The sequence below is a fragment of the Sciurus vulgaris genome, assembly GCF_902686455.1.
Source record: "Sciurus vulgaris genome assembly, chromosome: 18".
Classification (NCBI taxonomy): domain Eukaryota; kingdom Metazoa; phylum Chordata; class Mammalia; order Rodentia; family Sciuridae; genus Sciurus; species Sciurus vulgaris.
The window spans coordinates 13,658,660-13,681,893 of record NC_136479.1 but is presented as its reverse complement, the minus strand read 5'-3'; the positions used below and the strand labels follow the sequence as shown (position 1 = coordinate 13,681,893).

Genomic DNA, 23,234 nt, shown 5'->3' with positions numbered 1-23,234 from the left:
CCCCCTGCTTCATTTTTCCTGCGAAGGATTGCTTTAGCTATTCTGGGTTTCTTATTCTTCCAGATGAATTTCATGATTGCTTGCTCTATTTCTGTAAGGTACGTCATTGGGATTTTAATTGGGATTGCATTGACTCTGTGTAGCACTTTTGGAAGTATGGCCATTTTGACAATATTAATTCGGCCTATCCAAGAACATGGGAGATCTTTTCATCTTCTAAGGTTTTCTTTAATATCTTTCTTTAGTGTTCTGTAGTTCTCATTGTAGAGGTCTTTCACCTCTTTTGTGAGATTGATTCCCAAGTATTTTATTTTTTTCGATGCTATGGTGAATGGGGTAGTTTTCATTATTTCTCTTTCTGAGGATTCATCACTTATGTATAAAAATGCATTGGATTTATGAGCATTGATCTTGTAGCCTGCCACTTTACTGAATTCACTTATGAGTTCTAACAGTTTTCTGGTGGAATTTCCTGATTTCTCTAAGTATATAATCATATCATCCGCAAATAGGGATAGTTTGAGTTCTTCTTTTCCTATTCGTATTCCTTTAATTTCCTTGGTCTGTCTAATTGCTCTGGCTAGAGTCTCAAGAACGATATTGAATAGGAGTGGTGAAAGAGGGCATCCCTGTCTTGTTCCAGTTTTTAGGGGGAATGCTTTCAGTTTTTCACCGTTTAGAATGATATTAGCCATGGGCTTAGCATAGATGGCCTTTACAATGTTAAGGAATGTTCCCACTATCCCTATTTTTTCTAGTGTTTTGAGCATGAAGGGGTGTTGTATTTTATCAAATGCTTTTTCTGCATCTATTGAAATAATCATGTGATTCTTGACTTTAAGTCTATTGATATGGTGAATTACATTTATTGATTTCCGGATGTTGAACCAACCTTGCATCCCTGGGATAAAACCCACTTGATCGTGGTGCACTATCTTTTTAATATATTTTTGTATGCGATTTGCTAAAATTTTGTTGAGAATTTTTGCGTCAATGTTCATTAATGATATCGGTCTGAAATTTTCTTTCCTCGATTTGTCTCTGTCTGGCTTGGGTATCAGGGTAATATTGGTTTCATAGAATGAGTTTGGGAGGGTACCCTCCTCTTCTATTTCATGGAATACTTTGAGAAGTATTGGAATGAGCTCTTCTTTAAAGATTTTGTAGAACTCGGCTGAGAACCCATCTGGTCCTGGACTTTTCTTTGTTGGTAGGCTTTTGATGACCTCTTCTACTTCATTACTTGAAATTGTTCTATTTAAATTGTGTATGTCCTCCTCGTTCAATTTAGGCAATTCATATGTCTCTAGAAACCTGTTGATGTCTTCGAAATTTTCTATTTGGTTAGAATATAGATTTTCAAAGTAGCTTCTAATTATGTTTTGTATTTCAATCGTGTCTATTGTGATATTTCCTTGTTCATTCCGAATTTTGGTGATTTGGGTTTTCTCTCGTCTTCTCTGTTAGAGTGGCTAAGGGTTTATCAATTTTGTTTATTTTTTCAAAGAACCAACTATTTTGTCAATTTTTTGTATAGTTTCTTTTGTTTCAATTTCGTTGATTTCAGCTCTGAGTTTAACTGTTTCCTGTCTTCTACTACTTTTGGTGTTGGTCTGTTCTTCTTTTTCTAGGGCTTTGAGCTGTAGTGTTAGGTTGTTTATTTGTTGATTTTTACTTCTTTTATTGAATGCGCTCCATGAAATAAATTTTCCTCTAAGTACTGCTTTCATAGTGTCCCAAAGATTTTGATATGATGTTTCTTTGTTCTCATTTACCTCTAAGAATTTTTTAATTTCCTTCCTAATATCTTCTGTTATCCATTCATCATGTAATAGCATATTGTTTAATCTCCAGGTGTTGGAGTAGCTTCTGTTTTTTACTCTTTCATTTATTTCTAACTTCAATCCATTATGATCTGATAGAATACAAGGTAGTGTCTCTATCTTCTTGTATTTGCTTACATTAGCTTTGTGGCATAATATATGGTCTATTTTAGAGAAGGATCCATGTGCTGCTGAGAAGAAAGTGTATTCGCTCTTGGTTGGATGGTATATTCTATAAATGTCCGTTAAGTCTAAATTATTGATTGTGTTATTGAGATCTATGGTTTCTTCGTTCAATTTTTGTCTGGAAGATCTGTCCAGTGGTGAGAGAGGCGTGTTAAAATCACCTAGTATTATTGTGTTATGGTCTGTTTGGTTTCTGAAATTGAGAAGGATTTGTTTGACATACATGGATGAGCCACTGTTTGGGGCATAGATGTTTATGATTGTTATGTCTTGCTGATTTATGGTTCCCTTAAGCAGTATGTAATGTCCTTCTTTATCCCTTCTGACTAGTTTTGACTTGAAGTCCACATTATCTGAAATGAGGATGGATACCCCAGTTTTTTTGCTGAGTCCATGTGCATGGTATGTTTTCCCCCATCCTTTCACCTTTAGTCTATGGGTATCTCTTTCTACGAGGTGAGTCTCTTGCAGGCAACATATTGTTGGATCTTTCTTTTTGATCCAATCTGCCAGTCTATGTCTTTTGATTGATGAGATCAGGCCATTAATATTCAGGGTTATTATTGAAATATGATTAGTATTCCCGGTCATTTGGTTCATTTTATTTATTTATTTATTTATTTATTTTGAGACGACTTGGTTCTTCCTTTATTTGACAATTCCTTTAGGATAGTTCCTCCCATTGCTGATTTGTTTCTTTGTTTTTCATCTCTTCCTCGTGGAATATTTTGCTGAGAATGTTCTGTAATGCTGGCTTTCTTTTTGTAAATTCTTTTAGCTTTTGTTTATCATGGAAGGATTTTATTTCATGATCAAATTTGAAGGTAAGTTTTGCTGGGTATAAGATTCTTGGTTGGCATCCATTTTCTTTCAGGGCTTGAAAAATGTTGTTCCAGGCCCTTCTAGCTTTTAGGGTCTGGATTGAAAAAATCTGCTGATATCCGTGTTGGTTTCCCCCTGAATGTAATTTGATTCCTCTCTCTTGCGGCCTTTAAAATTCTGTCTTTATTTTGTATGTTGGGCATTTTCATTATAATGTGCCTTGGTATGGGTCTGTTGTAATTTTGTATATTTGGAGTCCTATAAGCCTCTTGTACTTGATCTTCCATTTCATTCTTCAGATTTGGGAAATTTTCTGATAGTATTTCATTGAATAGATTGTTCATTCCTTTGGTCTGTTTCTCTAAGCCTTCCTCAATTCCAATAATTCTTAAATTTGGCCTCTTCATGATATCCCATAGTTCTTGGAGATTCTGTTCATGATTTCTTACCATCTTCTCTGTTTGTTCAACTTTGTTTTCAAGGTGAAATATTTTATCTTCAGTGTCTGATGTTCTGTCTTCCAGGTGTTCTATTCTATTGGTTATGCTTTCTATGGAGTTCTTAATTTGGTTTATTGTTTCCTTCATTTCAAGGATTTCTGTTTGGTTTTTTTCAATATCTCTAACTCTTTATTGAAATGATCTTTTGCTTCCTGTATTTGCTCTTTTAACTGTCGATTGGTGCGATCATTCAGTGCCTGCATTTGCTCTTGCATCTCGTCATTTGCTTCCCTGAGCATTTTAATTATGTACATTCTGAACTCCCTTTCTGTCATTTCTTCTGCCATGCTGTCGTTGGGTTTCATTGATGTAACATCTAGATTTGTTTGCAGCATTTTCTTTCCTTGTTTTCTCATATTGTTCAGGTATCAGTTGACCGCTGTGATATTGCAGATTTCCTCTATTGTCTTATAATATCCCTGAAGATTTCTATTATATCCCCTCTTAGTCTTCAGTAGCCTGAAGTCTTGGAGGAAGTTGATAATGCAGTGCTCCACAAGGGAGCTGACTCCCTAGGGGTGGTGGCCTTCCGGTGGGGTATATTCCCTGCTAGTGTGCAGAGGTACCTTCACTTGCTGATGAATGGTCATCCAAAAGGGAAGTAGGATGTGGGCTGATGCAAGACCAGTTTGGGCCTGTGTCTCTGATTTTACAGTCCTTTTGGGAGAACCTCACCCGACAGGGAGGAGTCACCCGGTGGGGAGGTCTCGCTGGTCGGTTTTCCTCCCAGAGGTTCCGTTCAATTCACAACTACCGCCTGGGCTGGGCAGCCTTCTTCTGCAATGTTCCCAGGGACCCGGACCTACCTCCTGGGCCTGGAAGCCTCGCCCTTCGCAGATGAATCTCCTTAGGCTGCCTCTCCTCAGAGAAGCTGCCTGCAGTCCTGGAGCCTTCGCTCCGCCCCTCATTTGTCTGTGGGGCTCTTCCACCAAGAAGCCGTCTAGGACCCTGCTCTGCACTTTTCACCTGGCTATGCGGCCCCTCCTCTGAGCAGCCACCTGGAGCCCCTTACAATTGCTCCGAGTCCCAGTGACCCGCCACACGCCTTTTCCTCCGGCAGCCACCTGTTGTTCCGTGTGGTAGCTCTAAGTCCAAGTGACCCACCACGCACCTCTTTCTCCACCAGGCAGTCAGTCACCCAGAGATCTGGTGCGTCACGAGTCCCAAGAACTCACTGTGCACCTTCTTGTCCCGACTGCCACCCGTAGCCCTGGTGCAGTCACTTCGAGCCCAAGCACCCCGCCGCGCTCCTCCTCCTTCTCCAGACAACCCCGCTGTGTTCAGGAGCGGAAGCTCTGGGACCAAACCACTCACCACGCTGTTCCACCGGATAGCCGCCCAGAGCCCTGGCGCAGCTGCTCCAATTCCAAGCGACGTGCCGAGCCCGTATTTCTCCTTCTCCTCTGGGCAGCCCCCTGTGTCAGGGGTGGTCGCTTTCAGTCCAAACAGCTCACCAAGCACCTATTCCTTTGGGCAGCCTCCCAGAGCCCGGGTGGGTTGCGCCGAGTCCAAACACTGTGGTGAACAGCCACCTCTTCAATGCTCCCAGCTGTCTGCGATCACTGCTCCGGCGGGGGGAGGGGCGCCTCGCTGGCAGCTCTACTTCGCAAAGATCCCTGCTTTCGGGGCTACCGCCCCATCCGGGACTCCTGCCCAGTGGGAGGCTCTCACCCGGCTGCTTTGAGTTGGTCCCAAGTCTCTCTATATCTCCTCTTCTTGAGTCCTGAGTCCTGGAGCAACACGAAACGCAGCCACCCTCTAGTCCGCCATCTTGAATCCCTCCCTAACTTTTTTGAGATAGACCACCTGGGCTGATCTTGAACTAGTGTGTACCACCATGCCCGGCTACCTCTTTATCAGAATGTTAAAAACAGCTTGGCATGGACCTAAAGAAAATTGTTTCTGAACCTTTCTTCGGACCTCTGGAATGAGGTATTCAGTTTGCTTAGGATTTTTTATTCATTCTTTCCTTCAGCAAGTCTTTTTTGAGGATCCATGGGTCTGTGTCTAGGCACTCTTGCTGTGGTTTGATATATGGAAATGAACAGAACGGTAACAGGAACTTTTGCCAAGAGACTATGTTTTTTGATGTACTTCTAAATATTTGGGCTATAAACTTTATGCTTATTTATATTTAGTGGGCAACAAAATGTTTTTATGTTCATAGAGCGATCGATGTCTTATTCTGATGAGTCTCGACTGTCGAATCTTCTTCGGAGGATCACCCGGGAAGACGACAGAGACCGAAGACTGGCTACTGTAAAGCAGTTGAAAGAATTTATTCAGCAACCAGAAAATAAACTGGTGAGTGTAGTATGTTTGGAATTATCGATCATTTCTGTGTTTCCATAATAAACTAGATATTACTATTTGGAGTGGTTTGAAAAGGGAAAGGGCTTGTTTCTGAGGAAAAAAATAATAGATTCCTATCTCACATTTATTTGGCCTCTGCTATAGAACCTAATGATCCCTAATGTGTAATTTACATACTTCTCTGTCCATTGTTGGATCCATATTGATGCCTTCTGCAGTAAAGTGCTTTAATTTTTTTAACTTTTTTTTTGGGTACTGGAAATTGAACCCAGAGGTGCTTAACTACTGAGCCACATCCCCAGCCCTTTTTTATATTTTATTTAAAGACAGGGTCTTGCTGAATTGCTTAGGGCCTTGCTAAGTTGCTGAGGCTGGCTCTGAATTCATGATCCTCCTGCCTCAGCCTCCCAAGCTGCTGGGATCATATGTGCCACTGTGCCACTGTTAATTTTTAACACATTTTTTCCTGCAGAGTTCTTTTGTCCTCAGTTTTTCTTTTGTTATTCCAGAACAGAATATCTTACTTTTCATACATGAAATGGACATAGAAGGTACATTTTTGCTCATACGTTAGTTTGGTCTGTGGCCAGGACTAAGGAAGTGGAAAAACCCTTTCAAGTTCAGTAGCAGTTAGAAAATTTTATCCTTTCAAGTAATTCTCTAAAGTTAAATTAAATTGGTATAGGGCATGAGAAAACTAATAAAAATAGTATAACTTGGCAAAAGAACATTTGGTTCATAGCAGATTCCTCCTTCCCTCAAATTTTATTATGAAAAGTTTTAGATATACAGCAAGTTGAAAAAATTTTACAGTATACGTCTTACATCCACCATATTGTCATTCATATTGTCATTGACATTTGACCTTATTACCTTATTGACCGTTTTCTCCCTCCATTGATGATTATGATTGTTTCCAATGGATAAATTTCTTTCATAGTCTAAAGGGAAACATTGCTCATATATGCTCATTGGGATCTGGGAATAATAAAGAAACTAAGGTACTTCTAATTACAATTTGGTGCAGAAGATAAGTGACAACAAATTACACAGTTATTCTTAAAAGCATAGGAATTAAAAGTTTATGAATTTTCTTTAAAGGTACTAGTTAAGCAGTTGGATAATATCTTGGCTGCTGTACATGATGTGCTTAATGAAAGGTAAGTCAATATGGTTCCATTTAATTTACTTTAAAAACTATACACGATATATCCTTTGACTTTATTTATAAACATTTGATGTTTTATGGAGTCCTTATGTCATCCTTACCTGTGGTATTTATATGTTACTGCTGAACAAATGGAATCCACCTAAAAGAGAATATTTTCTAATTTGCCAGTTTGAATGAGCATTGATTTGTGGAATGGTGCAATCTCTTAATGCAGGCATGAATGAATGTGAATAGTTTTTATGAGCTAAGAAATTTTGTATCTGCTTAGAGAGTGGCGGTAAAAAGGAGCTTCCTTCTTTGAGCAAATGTGAATTTAAATCATCAAGGTTTATTAAAAGGTGTCAGAGTGACCAAAGAATTGGCAGTATTGGAATGCACCCAGAAAGCAGGAGGTTATAAACCTTGCTTGTCTTTTCATGGTTTTGTTTTATGTAGTTACTTAATATTATGTGTAAGTTAATGATGTTGTCCTTTTAAATTTATTTTTAATTTTTTAGAGATTATATATTTAACTTACCATTTTCCATTTTACAGTCCTTACATATTGAATATTATAAATAATTTAGTTACTTATATTGTGTTTTATCATTTGTTACTCCTGTTTTTGGTGAATCAGTTTAATTTGAAATGGAATTTGAAGTCTGAATTTAAGCACTTCTAAGCCTTTATTTACAGTTCGTTAATAATTAATTTTTGTAAAAGAAAAGGTAATGTCTGATAAAGATACTTTTGAGCACTACAGAAGAAAGAGAATACAGAATTTAGATTTGGTAAAATTTCAGCCTTTTATGTAATTTGAACTTTAATAAAAAGATTTAAATTTAAAAAAATCTGAGAGTCTTTGTAAGATGTGTCATTCTTGTCATCTTTTGAAGTCTTATGCCTTTTGTATGTGTTTTATTTCGTTTGCATTAAAATCAACAGTAGCAAATTGCTTCAGGAGTTGAGACAGGAGGGAGCTTGCTGTCTTGGCCTTCTTTGTGCTTCTTTAAGCTATGAGGCTGAGAAGATCTTCAAATGGATTTTTAGTAAATTTAGCTCATCTGCAAAAGATGAAGTTAAACTCCTCTACTTATGTGCCACCTACAAAGCACTAGAGACTGTAGGAGAAAAGAAAGCCTTTTCATCTGTAATGCAGGTAAGGATGAGGGGAGAAAATGGGTGATGTGCTTGGGAAGAAAATTGTCCTTAACATGTCCTTGGAGGGGAGCTTGAGGAAAGGAAACAGAATGGGGTTTTCTGCTGGTAGTAGGATGTAAATGAGATTTGTCTCTGAGGTTGAGTAAAGGATACAGAGTAAAGGTAGTTAAAGTAAGTTTTTAAAATTTTTGTCTTTTCACTTTTTAGAAACTTCCCTTTGAAGTTGCTTAATGGTAGAATGATCTACAGATTTGAATGTACAAACTCCACCAGGAGAGTTGGAAGGAGTGGCCCTCACATTTTTTGAGGGAGACAAAAGCTAAATATTACAACTCGTTTCTGAGGCTTTTTAGGCTTGATAAAAGATGTCAAAAATTCTTAATCCAAGTGATCTAAAAACTGTTACATATAAAGAATACCAGCTTTACTTAGTTTTATTTTGCTTTCATGTATCTGAATGTATTGAAAAGCTTGTTCCCAGTTTATTTCCGTGTTTTTTTGGCAGTACCAGGGATCACTCCTAGGGATGTTCTATCTCTGAGATGTATCCCTGTCCCTTTTATTTCTATTTTGAGACAAGAGTCTCACCAGGTTGACCATGAGGGCCTGAAACTTGCGATCTTCCTGTCTCAGCCTCCTGAGAAGCTGGGATTATAGGGTGTGCCACCATGCCTGACCTCAATTTAGTTTTCAGCAAGTTTTTAATTAAATTTTTGTTGAGGTAATGTTTTTATAATTGCTTTTTAGAGTATCTTACTTTTTTGTTTGCTTCTTTAGTTTATGATATTTTTATTGTTTTAAAAAATTAGATATAAGGAATAATTCTGCTTTAAAAATTTCTTTTTTTCCTGATTAAAGTTTTTAGAATGATTTTAGGAATGTTTTAGATAATTTTCTGTAACTAAACAGAATAACAAAAAGTTGGACTTACTTTACATACAGCTTTTATATTATGAACATTTTATAACTGTGTATTTTGAAAAATTTCAAATCTCCAGCCAGGAAAACATTCAGACCAGTACAGTAAATACCCATAAACACTTCACCTAGTTCATCATTTATTAGCTCTTTTTTTTTTTTTTTTTTTCATGAGTGGGGCGTGTGCTGGAGATTAAATTCAGGACCTGTGCATGCTAAGAATCCTACCTCTGAGCTATATTCCCCAACCCTCACTTACTAATGTTTTGCCATAGTTGTTTTATTTCTACAATTTGTTTTCCTTTTTTTTTTTTTGGTGATTCTGGTAAGTGAACCTAGGTTGCTGTGCTTGCTAGGCAAGCACCTACTACTGAGCTACATTTCTGGTCCTTTTAATCTTTATTTTGAGATAGGGTCTCCTTAAGTTGTCCAGGCTGACCTCAAACTTGCAGTCCTGCTGCCTCAGCCACTGGACTAGCTGCCGTTACAGACATGTGCCACAGCTCCTGGTACTCTGACACTCATAAACATGTGATGTATATGCACACACACCCACAGTACTTTTTAGTTGAACCATTAGGGGATAAATTATACTCATGACAATTCACTCCATGTTTCTTTCAGTATGCATCTCCTATGAATAAAGCTAACAGCAATATTATAATTATGTCTAAGAAAATGAATTTTTATTACGTATGTAGTCTATAATTCAAATTTCTGCCATTGTTCCTTTTTTGTGTTGGGGGGGTACTGGGGATGAGCCCCCAGGGGGCTCTACCCTGAGTTATATCTCCACCCCTTCTTTACTTAATTTTTGAGACAGGGTCTTGTTAAGTTGCTGAGGATAACCTTGAACTTTGAGATTCTCCTGCTTCAGCCTCCCAATCATTGGATTTGTAGGTGTGCACCACTGTGTTTGGCTGCAGTTGCTCATAAGATGTCTTTTAGAGTTAGGTATCATCTGACTCAAGACCACTTCAAAATTCAAGTGTTTCTTTGGTGATGTGCCTTTTTAATCTTTCTTTATATTCTTTATATTTGTGTGGAGGAGTATGGCCTGCTTTCTGAGTTTCTCATCTTATTTCTTAATGATTAGAGTCGAAGTTTCATTCTTACTGTTACATCACATCACACCAGATGGCAAAATGGCACAGTTGATGCATTAGTTGGATGGCACATAGGTCTTAGTGAGAAACCTTCACTCGCACATGCAGAGTTTGATCATCTGATTGAGAGGATGATCACGAGATCTTCTCAGTGCGAACATTTATTTTTCCTTTGGAATTAGCAATCTGGATATGATTCCTTGAGATCTTCTGAATATCTTGTTTTTTTCGTATGTTTCACTCAATAACTTTTATCATCCACTGATACCCTTTTGGGTTGTAGATTATAACATTGACTATTGCAAAATGGTGGTTTTCTAATTCTAGCATTTCTTACTTATTTGTATCTTTCTTTTATTAAAATGTTATAAACATATATACACATCCATTTTGGGGAAAAGGTTTTTAATAGCTGCAAAATAGTCTACCAGTGGTATTCTCTATATTTATTTTGCTAACATATGTAGTGGTAACATGAACCTGCTTGTCTCTTATGGTGATGCCATGCTATTCCTCCGATTCATTCTGATTGGAAGCCAATGTTATAAACTTTGCTCTAAAGATTAATTGCATAGAATTTGACCTACATTTTACAAATTGGGACATAATTGTGATTCTTTGATCAGTTCTCAAGCACATCTTACTGTTTGTACTTTGGAATTTAGCCACAGCCAGGGTAATAAATGGAGCACTTGGGAGTAACTTTACTTAAAACTAACTTTAATTGATATTACAGGCATAATGTTAATTGATGTTAAAATAGAGAACAGTATTTTTTTCAGCCTTATGTCTTAGTGAGATAAAGTGTTATATATATTTGTGTGTGTGTGTGTGTCTGTGTGTGCGTGTTTCAACTAGAGCATTAGAATTTATTTTCTTTGGTATCATTAGATAAAGCCCCAGTAAATAATGAATCTAATTTGCTTGTTTTCTCCCATTTTATTGAATGTTTATGGTTTGTAACTTTTACTTTTAAGCTTGTAATGACCAGCCTGCAGTCCATTCTTGAAAATGTGGATACACCAGAATTACTTTGCAAATGTGTGAAGTGCATTCTTTTGGTGGCTCGATGTTACCCTCATATTTTCAGCACTAATTTTAGGGTGAGTTCCCCACTCTTCCTCTCTGAGGTTGGGCTGAGGGTATGTTTGTGTGAGGAACTGGGGGGGGGGGGAATAAAAAAACAATGCTTTTGCCTCCTTTGACTGTAAGGAGAGATTGAGTTCAGGGTTGAGTAGTACAATAGTATTACTTTTATAAAAAATACCAACTCTTTTTTTCTTTCTGACATTGATACCTGAGGATAGTCAAAGAAGATATAAATTTTATCACTGTCGTAACTGCATTCCTTCATTTTCCTATCTCTCTCTTCCCCTAAGTTTCTTTAATGTCAAGTAGATAGAACAGAATCCTTTATTGTGATCTGGTCCACAGGTTAAAGAGCAGTAAGGACCTTAAAATGATTTGCTTTCTCTTTTTTGTCTCCATTAAGGACACGGTTGATATATTAGTTGGGTGGCACATCGATCACACTCAGAAGCCTTCACTTACACAACAGGTGTCTGGTAAGTCTTTTCAAGATGTTCTAGTCATGTGAATACTGTGGAAAGGAGTACCCGTCTCTGAAAAACCAGTGTTAGACCATTTCTTCACTGATTCAAGAAAAATCATGGCTTGCGGGAATTACTGCTTGGTATAGTTGAGCATTGTATGTTAGTTAAATTGGTTTTTTCAAAGTAAAATTTATGTAGTTACTAGTGGGTAGGGAGAACAGATTGTAGCGTTGTATCTGAGAAATTTAAGGACTTACCTTGAATCATTGTAGCATGTAGGAAAAGATATGGTGGTGGCACTACCCTGAAATTTAGGATGTGCTTTCCTGGTGATTTGTGATTCTTCTTCTTCTTCTTCTTTTTTTTTTTTTTTTCCCTTCTTTTCTTCTAGGGGAAAAAAATGAATATGGAGAATTGTCACAAATGATAAAGAAATGTTTATAGTTTTGCTTGTTTGTTTGGACTTCAGTGAATGAAGCACTACTGATTTACACATGTCAGCCATGTGCTCTAGTTCCTTTTAGCTTGTTTGGTGAAATAAACTGCTGAAAATAGGACTTGCCAGTGAGAATGGTTGATCTCATTTTCACACATTAGGTAGCTAGACATGAACCTGGGTTAGAAAGCCAGGTTGATCCTTTAGTGGCACTAGAGTATAAGTCATGTGTACAGTGATAATATAGATATTAAATCTGCTTAAAAATTAAGAACATGAGATTTACATTATAATTTCTAAAGAATGTTAATTTCTGCCTTTAATCATGATCAGCACGTTTAATAGTTAGCTGTTCTAATTTTATGACATAGGGCATGTTTCTAGGGTAGGCAATAACGCAATACCTTGCTGGGATCAGTGGCACACACTCTTATAATCCTGGAGGCTGAGAGGGAGGATTACAAGTTTGAGTTCAACCTCTGCAACTTAGCCAGACTGTTTCTCAAAGAGGACTGGGGATTTGACTCTGTGGTAGAACACTTGCCTAGTATGTGTGAGGACCTAATTCGATCCCCAGTACTGCCAAAAAAACCCAAAAACCAACCAAACAAAAAACCCCCCAAAAAACGACAACAAAAAAGTACTAAAACTAGATACCTTTAAAACAAGGTTCTTGAATATTATTTATTATTTTAGTTGTAGATAGACACAATGTCTTTATTCATTTTTTTAAATGTGGTGCTAAGGATCGAACCCAGTGCCTCCATGTGCTAGGTAAGTGCTATACCACTGAGCTATATCCCTAACCCTCTTGACTATTCTTAAAATTTTGGTTTTGCCTATTCTTTAACATTTCTTATATGATTTGAAGGGTGGTTGCAGAGTTTGGAGCCATTTTGGGTAGCTGATCTTGCATTTTCTACCACTCTCCTTGGTCAGTTTCTAGAAGACATGGAGGCATATGCTGAGGTGAGTATATGGAAAGTTAGTTCTTAAGATGTCAGTTAAGGAAAAATCAATCAATAAAAATGAAAAACAAAAGTCTTAAATAGTGCTAGATGTACTTTAAAATAACGCAAGCCATTTAAGCAGAAATTACAAGACCATTACGAAATTTTTTCAAATAGTTTCTAAGCTATCAGAAGGGCTATAAGAAAAATTATAGACAATATTTTACAAAGCTTGAAATGACTCTTGATAGCTAGTATTTTTCAGAATACATTTTCTGAGGTTCATTCTTACTTTTTGTTACCAAAAGAATCTTAAAAGTAAGGCAAACTGATGCTTTGTGGGGGGGGAAATCCCTGAAGACTTTGCTCTTATGTGTTCAGGGGATTTCAAAACCTTGGCTTCATCCAGACTGTACAGCTGTATAGGTGCTCCCATAAAAACAGCCTTATCTTTTCTTTATACCTTTACTATTTCAAGTCAACAGGATTTCACTACTTTTACCTATGCTGATAACTCGCTTTCTTCCAGAGCAAAGCAAGGGAATATTTTGCTTCCACATTTTTTTCTCGACCTCTAAAATGTAGAAAGTCTTTTTATTCTTGGCCCACCGTTACAGCTGGTCTGCCCTTCAAGATACCTGTTGTAGATCAAAGAGACGTTTCCTTTTGGTAACCATAACATTTAATTATTTGCAGATCTGTATGGGTTCTAATATTTCATTAGATAATCTTTTCCTTTGAGTCCATCTTATTTCCTCAAGTAGGTTGATACATCTGTAGACTAGGCTTACAATTTTTAAGGCTTCCCCCTCACTTTTCATGTGCATAATATTGGTGTAGAATACTTATTTTTTGATACATGGCTTAATGAGCACCTAGAATAAGATATTAGCAGAAACTCAATTTAAAAATGACAAAAATTTCTGGTTCCATTTGTATCTATATTTAACTATAGTATATATTCTATTATCTTTCTCAGTGCATATGTGTTGGTACAGGGAATTATTTCCTTAATCTGTTGGTTTTCATCTGGGCTTATTTAAATAAGACAAAACCCATTTTTATATCTGGAGTCATAGGTATTCTTTTCTCATAGGCTAAAATTCCTATTAATTTGTGAAAATTATTGTTAAGTGAATTAAAAATAAATTGGGAGGTTTTAAAAAAATATTTTAAAATATTGGTTAAATAAGAATGCTGTTAATTCATATCTAGGATCTCAGCCATGTGGCCTCTGGGGAATCAGTGGATGAAGATGTCCCTCCCCCATCAGTGTCATTACCAAAGCTGGCAGCGCTTCTCCGGGTATTCAGCACTGTGGTGAGGAGCATTGGGGAACGCTTCAGCCCAATTCGGGGTCCTCCAATTACTGAGGCATATGTAACAGATGTAAGTGTCTTTAAGGTGTTGTTTAAAAGCAAAATTGTTTTATATTGTGAATGCTTCTCATACCTAGTGAACTGTTATTAAGCTTGCATTTGTTTAGCATGTATGTGAATATGTGCCTGGTTACTTTCTAAGCCAGAAAAGCAAGGGAACCTGCTCTAGCCCACTTCCTATCCCCTCCCCACACCAAAAAAAAAAAAAAAACGAAAAAAACAACAACAAAAAAAACCACTCTGAATTTTTAAATGTCCATGAAGTTTTCTTTTAGGAGATCTTTTACAGATCAATTTATCCTTTTTTAATGCATAATTTTAAAGCGTTATTGATTTTTAAAAAGTACCAATTATTTTGTTTTTAAGTTATTGAATCTCCTTTTAGCTTTTCAACATATTAAGAATAACATACTATAGAGAGCCTCAGATTTATTTTATTTGAGCTTATAGGCTGAAACTCATGAATCTTATATATGATTGTATCTTTTGATAGCCTGACATTAAAGAATATAAAGATACATTAATTTAAAATACATAGTAGTCTAAGCCTGATCATAAGAAGTAGCCAGTTCGTCATACCTCAGTGACCTCAAGTCTTAGTTGTACTGCAATCCAGTGAGTGGTTCAGTTTTTAACAGAGGAGAAATGAAACCCACTGTACGCTGTTTGAAAGAAGGTAGACAAACATGTCAGATAGTCATAAAATATTCAATATAAATGATTAAAATTTTACTGTTTGGATATAACACTAGTTTTTAGGAGTATTTACTTATGTTTTACACATTGCTAGATAAAATGGGATATTAATTATGTATAGTTCTTGGTAAGTTAATTGTATATTGGAGCAGAAAGGTCAGAGGTCAAAGATAGTTAAACCTGCATGTTATATTTTAAATCTTTTAAAATCTGATCAAAATGGTTTTAATATTTGTTTCCCTTTTACTGTTTAAAAGGTGGTTGTTTGAAGACTGTTGAAGTTGAAATTAAGGCAGTTAACTCAGATGTAACACAAAAGAAACATTTATTTTTCAGGATAGTTATATATTACATGAATTATTTTATGAAAGTCTTTTAGGCCTTTGTGAATGATTTTAACAAAATCTTTGTATAAGTTTAAAACAAATCCTGTATGTAGTTGCTGTTGACTATTATGAAATATTTTTCAGCATCAATTTGTTCTGTTTTTCTTTGCTAAGTTATTTTTATTGGAAATTTAGTACATAACTGTTGACCATTACAGTTCAAGGAGTTGCATGTGTGTGTATCAGAAATTATTTGATTTTCATAATCTCTTCAGAAGAAATCATCAGGGGCTAGGGGCATAACTCAATGGGTGAGCACTTGCCTACCTAGTATCAGCATGTGAACATCGGTGCTAGCTTAAGGTGACTTGGGTGTTTAGTTTTAAAAAATTGATGACCAAAAAAGTTGAAGAACTGTATTTCAGTAAGGTGTGAGCAGGTTATTCCCATGTTAATATTATGAAGACTGAGCATTAGCCATGCTGTGACTTTGGGGAGAGAGGTAGAGGGTATATACAGATGGCAAATTCCATTTTCTGGCACAATAATACTTTGGAATTTTTTCACTTTTTGCATAAGTAGTAAAGATACTCTTATTACTTGGCTACTGAGAACTAGGAGATTGAGACTCCTGGCAAGACAGGAAGTTAATTTTCAGTTAAAGCTGAGTAAATAGAAAATATTTTCTTGCTTTGTGGAAGCATGTGAGTTTTTTTAAAAAGCTGCTTGTTTTCCCTATTTGCAGGTTCTGTACAGAGTAATGAGATGTGTGACGGCTGCAAACCAAGTGTTTTTTTCTGAGGCTGTGTTGACAGCTGCTAATGAGTGTGTTGGTGTTTTGCTCGGCAGCTTGGATCCTAGCATGACTATACATTGTGACATGGTCATTACATATGGATTAGACCAACTGGAGAATTGCCAGACTTGTGGTACTGATTATATCATCTCAGTCTTGAATTTACTCACATTGGTATGTGAATTATTCTTTATGTTGCTTTTTAATGTGTTTGTTTATTTAGGCCCTTAAATTTAAATACGTGTAGAAGAAAATCATGGGCTTTTAAAAAAAATTAGTAATGACTTTTTTAAAGTGCATTAGTCTTGTTTTTATACTCTTATAGGCTTTTTTCCTAGTAAATCTGTTTACTTTTAGAAAATAGCTGTCTCAGTGTAGCTTTACTCCTCTTTTTTTCATCTCACCCTCTCCAATACCCCAATAAATACTATATGAGAGAAAGTACTTGATAGCTATTTTGAAAGAATGTTTTGTTGTCCATATAAAACTTCTTTGATAGTTTTTATTCCTTTAATTTCTTAACCTTAAATAACTCCCACCTTTTATTGTAATTCTAAACACTTAAAAAATGGAATAGCATTTGGATCTCTGCATATTTGGTACTCAGCTTCTATAATTTGAAACACATGGCCCATCTGGTTTCATCTAGGCTGCTAACTCTTGCCTCCTCCTTACTGTCCTTCATCTCCAACTGTATTTGTTATTTTTAAGACTATTTTAGATGACATTCTGCTGAACATTTCTACCAAAGTTACACTTTATTTTTTTCACACCAGATATTTAACCCAGGAGCTCTTTACCACTGAGTTACATCTCCAGCACTTTTTGTTTTTTGAGACAGAGTCTCACTAAGTTGCTTAGGGCCTCTTTAAGTTGCTGAGGCTGGCCTTGAACTTACAATCCTCTTGGCTCAGCCTCCTGAGCCACTGGGATTACAGGTGTGTACCACCACGCCTGGCATCCAACTGTATTTATTTATTTATTTTTTAAAGAAAATTCTAGATGACATTCTGTAGAATATTTTTTACCCAAGCTATACTACTTTTTCAAGTTAAAAAAAAATGCCCATGTTTTGCTGTAAAATGCATGTTTCCTACTTGGGTGTCTAGACATTTTAATGTTCAAGCCCTTAAAATATAGCTTATTATGATACTTCTTTTTAAATCAATAGACTTTGTTTTTTAGAGCAGTTTTTAGGCTTACAGAAAAATTGTGCAGAAAGTATAGTTTTTTTTTTTTTTTTTTTAATATCCTCTCCTCCAGCAATTTCATCCTCTTAGTAACATCTTGTGTTAGAATGGTACATTTGTTTAAGTTGATGAGCAGTATTGTACATTATATTAATGAAAGTTGATAGATTTTTCTCGTGTTCATTCTGTTGTACATTTTATAGAGTCCTCCCTGCTGCCATTGTGGGGGTGAAATCCAGGGTATCACACATGCTAGGCAAGTGCTCTTTCACTGAACTATATTCCCAGCCATGTTGTTTTACTTTGAGAAGGGTCTCACTGAGTGGCCTATTCTGGCCTTGAATTTGGCAATCCTCCTGTCTCAGCCTCCCTAGTAACTGGGATTGCAGGCATGTGCCAGTGCTTCTGGCCATTTTATGAGTTTTAATAAATGTATAATGATACATATTTACTATTACAGTATCATACATAATAGTTTCACTGCTCTAAGAGTCCCTTGTGTTCCAACTACTCATCTTCCTCCTCTCTTGTTCGCCTCAAACCCTTGGCAGTCCCTAATCTTTTTTTACTATCTCCATAGTTTTACTTTTCTAGAAGGTCATGTAGTTGGAATCATGCAGTAATAGCCCCCCCTTTTACAAAAGTATTTTTGATTCTTTCAAAAGCATATAAAAATTCAAAATATATGAAATTAAATGTATAGGTTGGGAATTTATCCTCTGACTTGTCATTCAGTAATTCAGTTTTTCTTCTTGTCCTCCTCTGCTGGAGTCCAGCCACAGTTGACACCTAAATGGCAAAATCTTCAATTTCCCTTTGGTTAGCTTTCTTCTCTGATTGCTTGTTTTTATCAGCCTCTAGTTTTGCTGTTTTGCTTTCAACCTTTTCCATTGGTTCATTTTTACTCCTGCAAATGTCAGACAGAGAATCAGTGTCTTTGCTGCCAAGATATAGCAGCAGAGGCACATGTTCAAGAAGTTTCCACTTCAGGTGGACCAACTCTGAGTTCACTCCTGATCAGCGTAATCCCCCCCAGACGAGTACATGAGAGGCCGGAAGGTCAGGTCCTGTCGCAGAGCCTCCAGCACCTGGCTGGACACAAACCAGGACTCAGACCCCCAGTAATACCCTTTTTAGATTGCCTTCTTTCACTTAGCAATGTGCATTTAAAAGTTCTCCATGTCTTTTTGTGACTTGGTAAGCTCATTAAAAAAAATTTTTTTTTTAGATTGTTGAACAGATAAATACAAAACTGCCATCATCATTTGTAGAAAAGCTGTTTATACCATCATCTAAACTCCTGTTTTTACGTTATCATAAAGAAAAAGAGGTAAGTGAAGAGTCAGACTTTAATTTCTTAGTATGCTACATAAGTGAAACTGAGTGAAATAACTCGGTGAAATATTTGGTTTAGAATACAGTGATTGCAATGATTAAGTTAATATTTATTATTTGTAATATATACCTTGATGGATGATGTGCCAGATAATCTTCAGATTGTTTTTAGTAAATTTTCATGAAGATAAAAGAGGCAGATGTATTTATGAAGTTATAATTTCAGAAGTACTGGGTGTTTTTAAAATAAAATTATTTCCTTCTCAACCAATCCTCATTTAGATCCACTACAGACTTTCCAAGTTAGAGTTAGGAAAATAACGCTGAGTGTGGTGGCCCTCACCTGTAACCCCAGCAACTTAAGAGGCTGAGACAAGAGCATAATAAACTTGAGGCCTTCCTGGGCAACTGAGCGAGACCCTGTCTCAAAATAAAAAGACCTGAGGATGTTACTGACTGCTTAAGCCTCTGGTTAAACCCCTAGTACCATTAAAAATTAAAGAGACTGGGGTATAGCTCAGTGATAGGGCACCTTTAGGTTCAGTCCCCAGAAACACACACAACCATCCATCCATGAATGAATGAATGAATGAATGAATGAATGAGTGAATGAATGAATACATACATACATATGTAGGAAAATAATCTTAAAGTGCTGTTTGCATATGTCTTTTGATGTTGGCCTTGTTTTAAACATGGCCATTTAAGAAAATTGTCAGTTTAAATTCAGAGTGTCCTTTATTTGTTATAAAGATTTATAACTGGAAAAAAAAGGGGGGGGCAGGGTGCTCACTAAACTAGGAATGATGGTGAATGCTTGTAATCCCAGCAACTTGGGAAACTGAGGCAGAAGTGCAATTTCAAGGCCAGCCTCAACAATTTAGCAAGGCCCCATCTCAAAATAAAAAAATAAAAAGGATTGAGAACAGAGCTCAGTGTTAGAGCACTTTGGGTTTAATCCCTAGTACTACAAAAACAAAACAAAAATAATTGCTAATTATTGTGTTCAAGTTCCCTAATATTGGTTTAAAAAAATTAACATTTTAGATGATCGTTGACTTTGAACATATCAGTCTTAAATTGATTTATATCACCAGTACTATGCAGATAGTGATTTGTTTCCCATAAATTTTACAAGATTTATTTTCTGTTATTCCCGGAATTTCTCTTTCTCAGGTTGTAGCTGTAGCTCATGCTGTTTATCAAGCAGTGCTCAGCTTGAAGAATATTCCTGTTTTGGAGACTGCATATAAATTAATTTTGGGAGAAATGACTTGTGCCCTAAACAACCTGCTACATAGTCTACAACTTCCTGATGCTTGTTCAGAAATAAAACATGAGGCTTTTAAGAATCATGTATTCAATGTAGACAATGCAAAATTTGTGGTTATATTTGACCTCAGTGCACTGACTACAATTGGAAATGCTAAAAACTCATTAATTGGGGTGAGTTCCTAATTGTAATGACTTTGTTTTATCCGTGGTTAAGACTTACTGCTTATTTACATATTTCATTTAATATTGTGTCATTGTGTCTGCAGAAACAGTCTATAGCAAATGTCCATACTTAGGACATGCATGGATAAATGAATTTGGCAGAAATATCTTCTTGCCATTAGATACAGCTGTTTTCCTCTGAAAAGATATTTTATATTTCTTTTTGAGAAAATATTTTTACGTGAATTTCTCCTATTAACTATGGCAGTTTAGGGAAAATTTGTCAGTTTTCCACAGCTCAAATATATTTTTAAAAAATTTGTTGTTTAATTCTTTTAATTTGCAGTCTCTTTCTTGTCCTGATACTTTTTTCCTTTCCTTCTCTTCACCAAAGATAGTGCTTACATATGGTCTTATATTTTGATTGCCTGTTTTTCTCTAGGAATATTTATATATTCTTTTTTAGAAGAAGAATAAAGGTTTTTCTCCTTTAAGAAATTTAAAATAGCCCTGCTATTGATTTGTAATTGTTGCTTGTGGTTTATATAGTTCTCCTTCCTTTTGGACCTTAAAGAGTTGAAAAACATTAATTTTCTTTTTTTTTTGGGTGATGCTGGGGATTGAACCCAGGACCTTGTGCTTGGCAGGCAAGCACTCTACGAACTGAGCTATATCCCCAACTTGAAAAACATTAATTTTAATAGAAAAATATTAATTTTAATAATGTGGTGTGATTAAGGAATGTTTTCTAAGAGAAGATGGAAAGTCAAAGTTTCATCTTTGTGTTTGCTTGCTCTCGCGTTGTGTGACCAGGTTGCCTTGTACCATTTCACAGCTGCTCCTTCTCTCATAGCTAGTTTCAGATTATGTTTGAGTGCCTTACAGACTCTTCCCTTCTTGGTATACTAAAGCTTGATTTTTGAGTAATTCACATTGTATCCAGATTAGAGGAGGCTTATGTTTCGCATTGTGGAAACAAGGGGAATGGATGGGGAGGGGGCAATCAGGTGGGATAGAGTTTCTTAGCAGCTGAAAAGGAAAGGATGGCAAAGGCATAGATTTCAAAGCTGTGCCTTTTTTTCTTTTTGGACTAGGCACCTTGCCATTTGCAGTGTGTCAAAAATTAAGGAAGTGCAAGCTATCATACCACAAGGTAGAAAGGGCTTTTCTTAGACTTTGAACTGTGGGCCAGATGTAGTCCAGCCCCCCCCCCCTTTTTTAAATATTAAGGTTTATTTCACATATCATACAATTCTCATTTAAAATGTGCAGTTCAGTGAATTTAAGTATGTTAAGAATTGTGTGATCATCACCCCTCTGCACCTGTTTTATAAAGTTGTTTTGGGACACAGCTGTTCTCATTCCTGTTTTGTCTGTAGCTGTTTTCTCACTGTCGTGGCAGAGTTGTCACATTACAACAGAGATGCTATACATCCTGCAAAGCCTAAGGTTTGCTGTCTTGTCTTCAGAAAAAAATGTAAAGACCCCAGGTTTAGTGTGATTATTTCCAGATCTAAATTTTATTTTAGTTTAGAAATGTCTGTAACTGGGTGTACCTGTAGTATCATCTACTTGGAAAGCTGAGTTAGGATTGCTTGAGTCCAGGATTTCAAGACCAGACTGGGCAACATAGCAAGACCCCATCTTAAAAAAAATAATAAAAAAAAGAAGTCTAAACTTATTTTAAAGAATAAACTCATTGTATGCTTGTGTGTATCTTGGAGGGACAATACATGTACTTTCTTTCATACACTGTCAGATGTGGGCGCTATCTCCAACTGTCTTTGCACTTCTGAGTAAGAATCTGATGATTGTGCACAGTGACCTGGCCGTTCATTTCCCTGCCATTCAGTACGCAGTCCTCTACACATTGTATTCCCATTGTACCAGGTACTGTATTTACAAATCCTTCATTAAAAAAATATTTTCTAAACTTGCCTTTTTCTTTTTTGATTGAATATGAAATGGTGAGCCATACTTTGTCTTTCAGGCATGATCACTTTATATCTAGTAGTCTTAGTTCTTCATCCCCTTCTTTGTTCGATGGAGCTGTGATTAGTACTGTAACTACAGCTACAAAGAAACATTTCTCAATAATATTAAATCTTCTGGGAATATTGCTGAAGAAAGATAACCTCAACCAGGATACAAGGTAACTAAGTAAGGATTTGTAATGTTAACTCTTCCAAACTATTTTTATTCACCTTTATAATTTGGAAGTAAGAAATGTGGATTACAGAGGTGAGAGAGCAGCATCTTCATTATAAAACACTTCCTAATTTGGTTTTATTACCTTATATTCTGTGCTACAATGTAAAAGCCACCACCATTTTGTAAAAGAAATTTTTGTAATTTGAACTTTTGTTATTGTTTGAGGTATTTTGAAAAACCAGTGTAAGAAAAAGAGATTTTTAAAGTTTTTTTTTGTTTTTTCTTTTAATATGAAATCAAGTGTTTATTTTGTTTCAGGAAACTGTTAATGACTTGGGCTTTGGAAGTGGCTGTTTTAATGAAGAAGTCGGAAACATATGCACCTTTGTTCTCTCTTCCATCTTTTCATAAATTTTCCAAAGGCCTTTTAGCCAACAGTAAGAGATTCAGATGTTTTACTCTTTATCAACCCCTCAAAAGGAATAATTAGTAATGAATGTAGGCAGTTACTTCAGCACTTCTCCTGACTTAATCCTCATTTTAATGACGTTTATACAGTCGGTCTTGATTTTTCTTCATTTTTAGTATTTGAGAACAAAATTGTTTTGATTGATACATTTTTAAGCTTACCTGAATGTTAATACATTCCATATAGTTTTAAATTTTCCCTCAGAAAAAGGTTTGTATGAAGATGGTTAGCTTAAGTGAACTTTGCTTAATGTATTATTTTCCTAAATGTTACTGCAGTGAGGATTCCAGGCAAGAACAGTGCCGAGTCTGTAGCAGGTGCTCCCTGTTTGTTGAATAAATGAATAAATTCAGAAAATTAAGACATTGGTGTATGGTTTCTTTCTTCAGGTACACTGAAAGTAAGTTGTCTTTTCATTTTTCATAGCCCTCGTTGAAGATGTGAATATCTGTCTGCAAGCATGCAGCAGTCTACATGCTCTGTCCTCTTCCTTGCCAGACGATCTCTTGCAGAGGTATGGACTAGAGACTGTGTCTT

At 36.2% G+C, this 23,234-nt stretch overlaps 1 protein-coding gene across 4 annotated transcripts in view; it reads left to right on the top strand.

Moving 5' to 3' along the window:
* The window catches only part of SMG1 (SMG1 nonsense mediated mRNA decay associated PI3K related kinase), a 108,708-nt gene that overhangs the window by 28,131 nt on the left and 57,343 nt on the right, over positions 1-23,234 (top strand). For all 4 annotated transcript variants that reach the window (XM_079120842.1, XM_079120840.1, XM_079120839.1 and 1 more), the window contains 14 exons: positions 5,499-5,635; positions 6,746-6,804; positions 7,740-7,953; positions 10,957-11,082; positions 11,472-11,544; positions 12,840-12,937; positions 14,134-14,307; positions 16,065-16,289; positions 18,534-18,635; positions 19,817-20,086; positions 21,837-21,967; positions 22,068-22,229; positions 22,547-22,665; positions 23,124-23,211. In XM_079120842.1, coding sequence (XP_078976968.1) covers positions 5,499-5,635; positions 6,746-6,804; positions 7,740-7,953; positions 10,957-11,082; positions 11,472-11,544; positions 12,840-12,937; positions 14,134-14,307; positions 16,065-16,289; positions 18,534-18,635; positions 19,817-20,086; positions 21,837-21,967; positions 22,068-22,229; positions 22,547-22,665; positions 23,124-23,211 — 1,978 coding nt within the window. The remainder of the gene's footprint in view (positions 1-5,498; positions 5,636-6,745; positions 6,805-7,739; positions 7,954-10,956; positions 11,083-11,471; positions 11,545-12,839; positions 12,938-14,133; positions 14,308-16,064; positions 16,290-18,533; positions 18,636-19,816; positions 20,087-21,836; positions 21,968-22,067; positions 22,230-22,546; positions 22,666-23,123; positions 23,212-23,234) is intronic.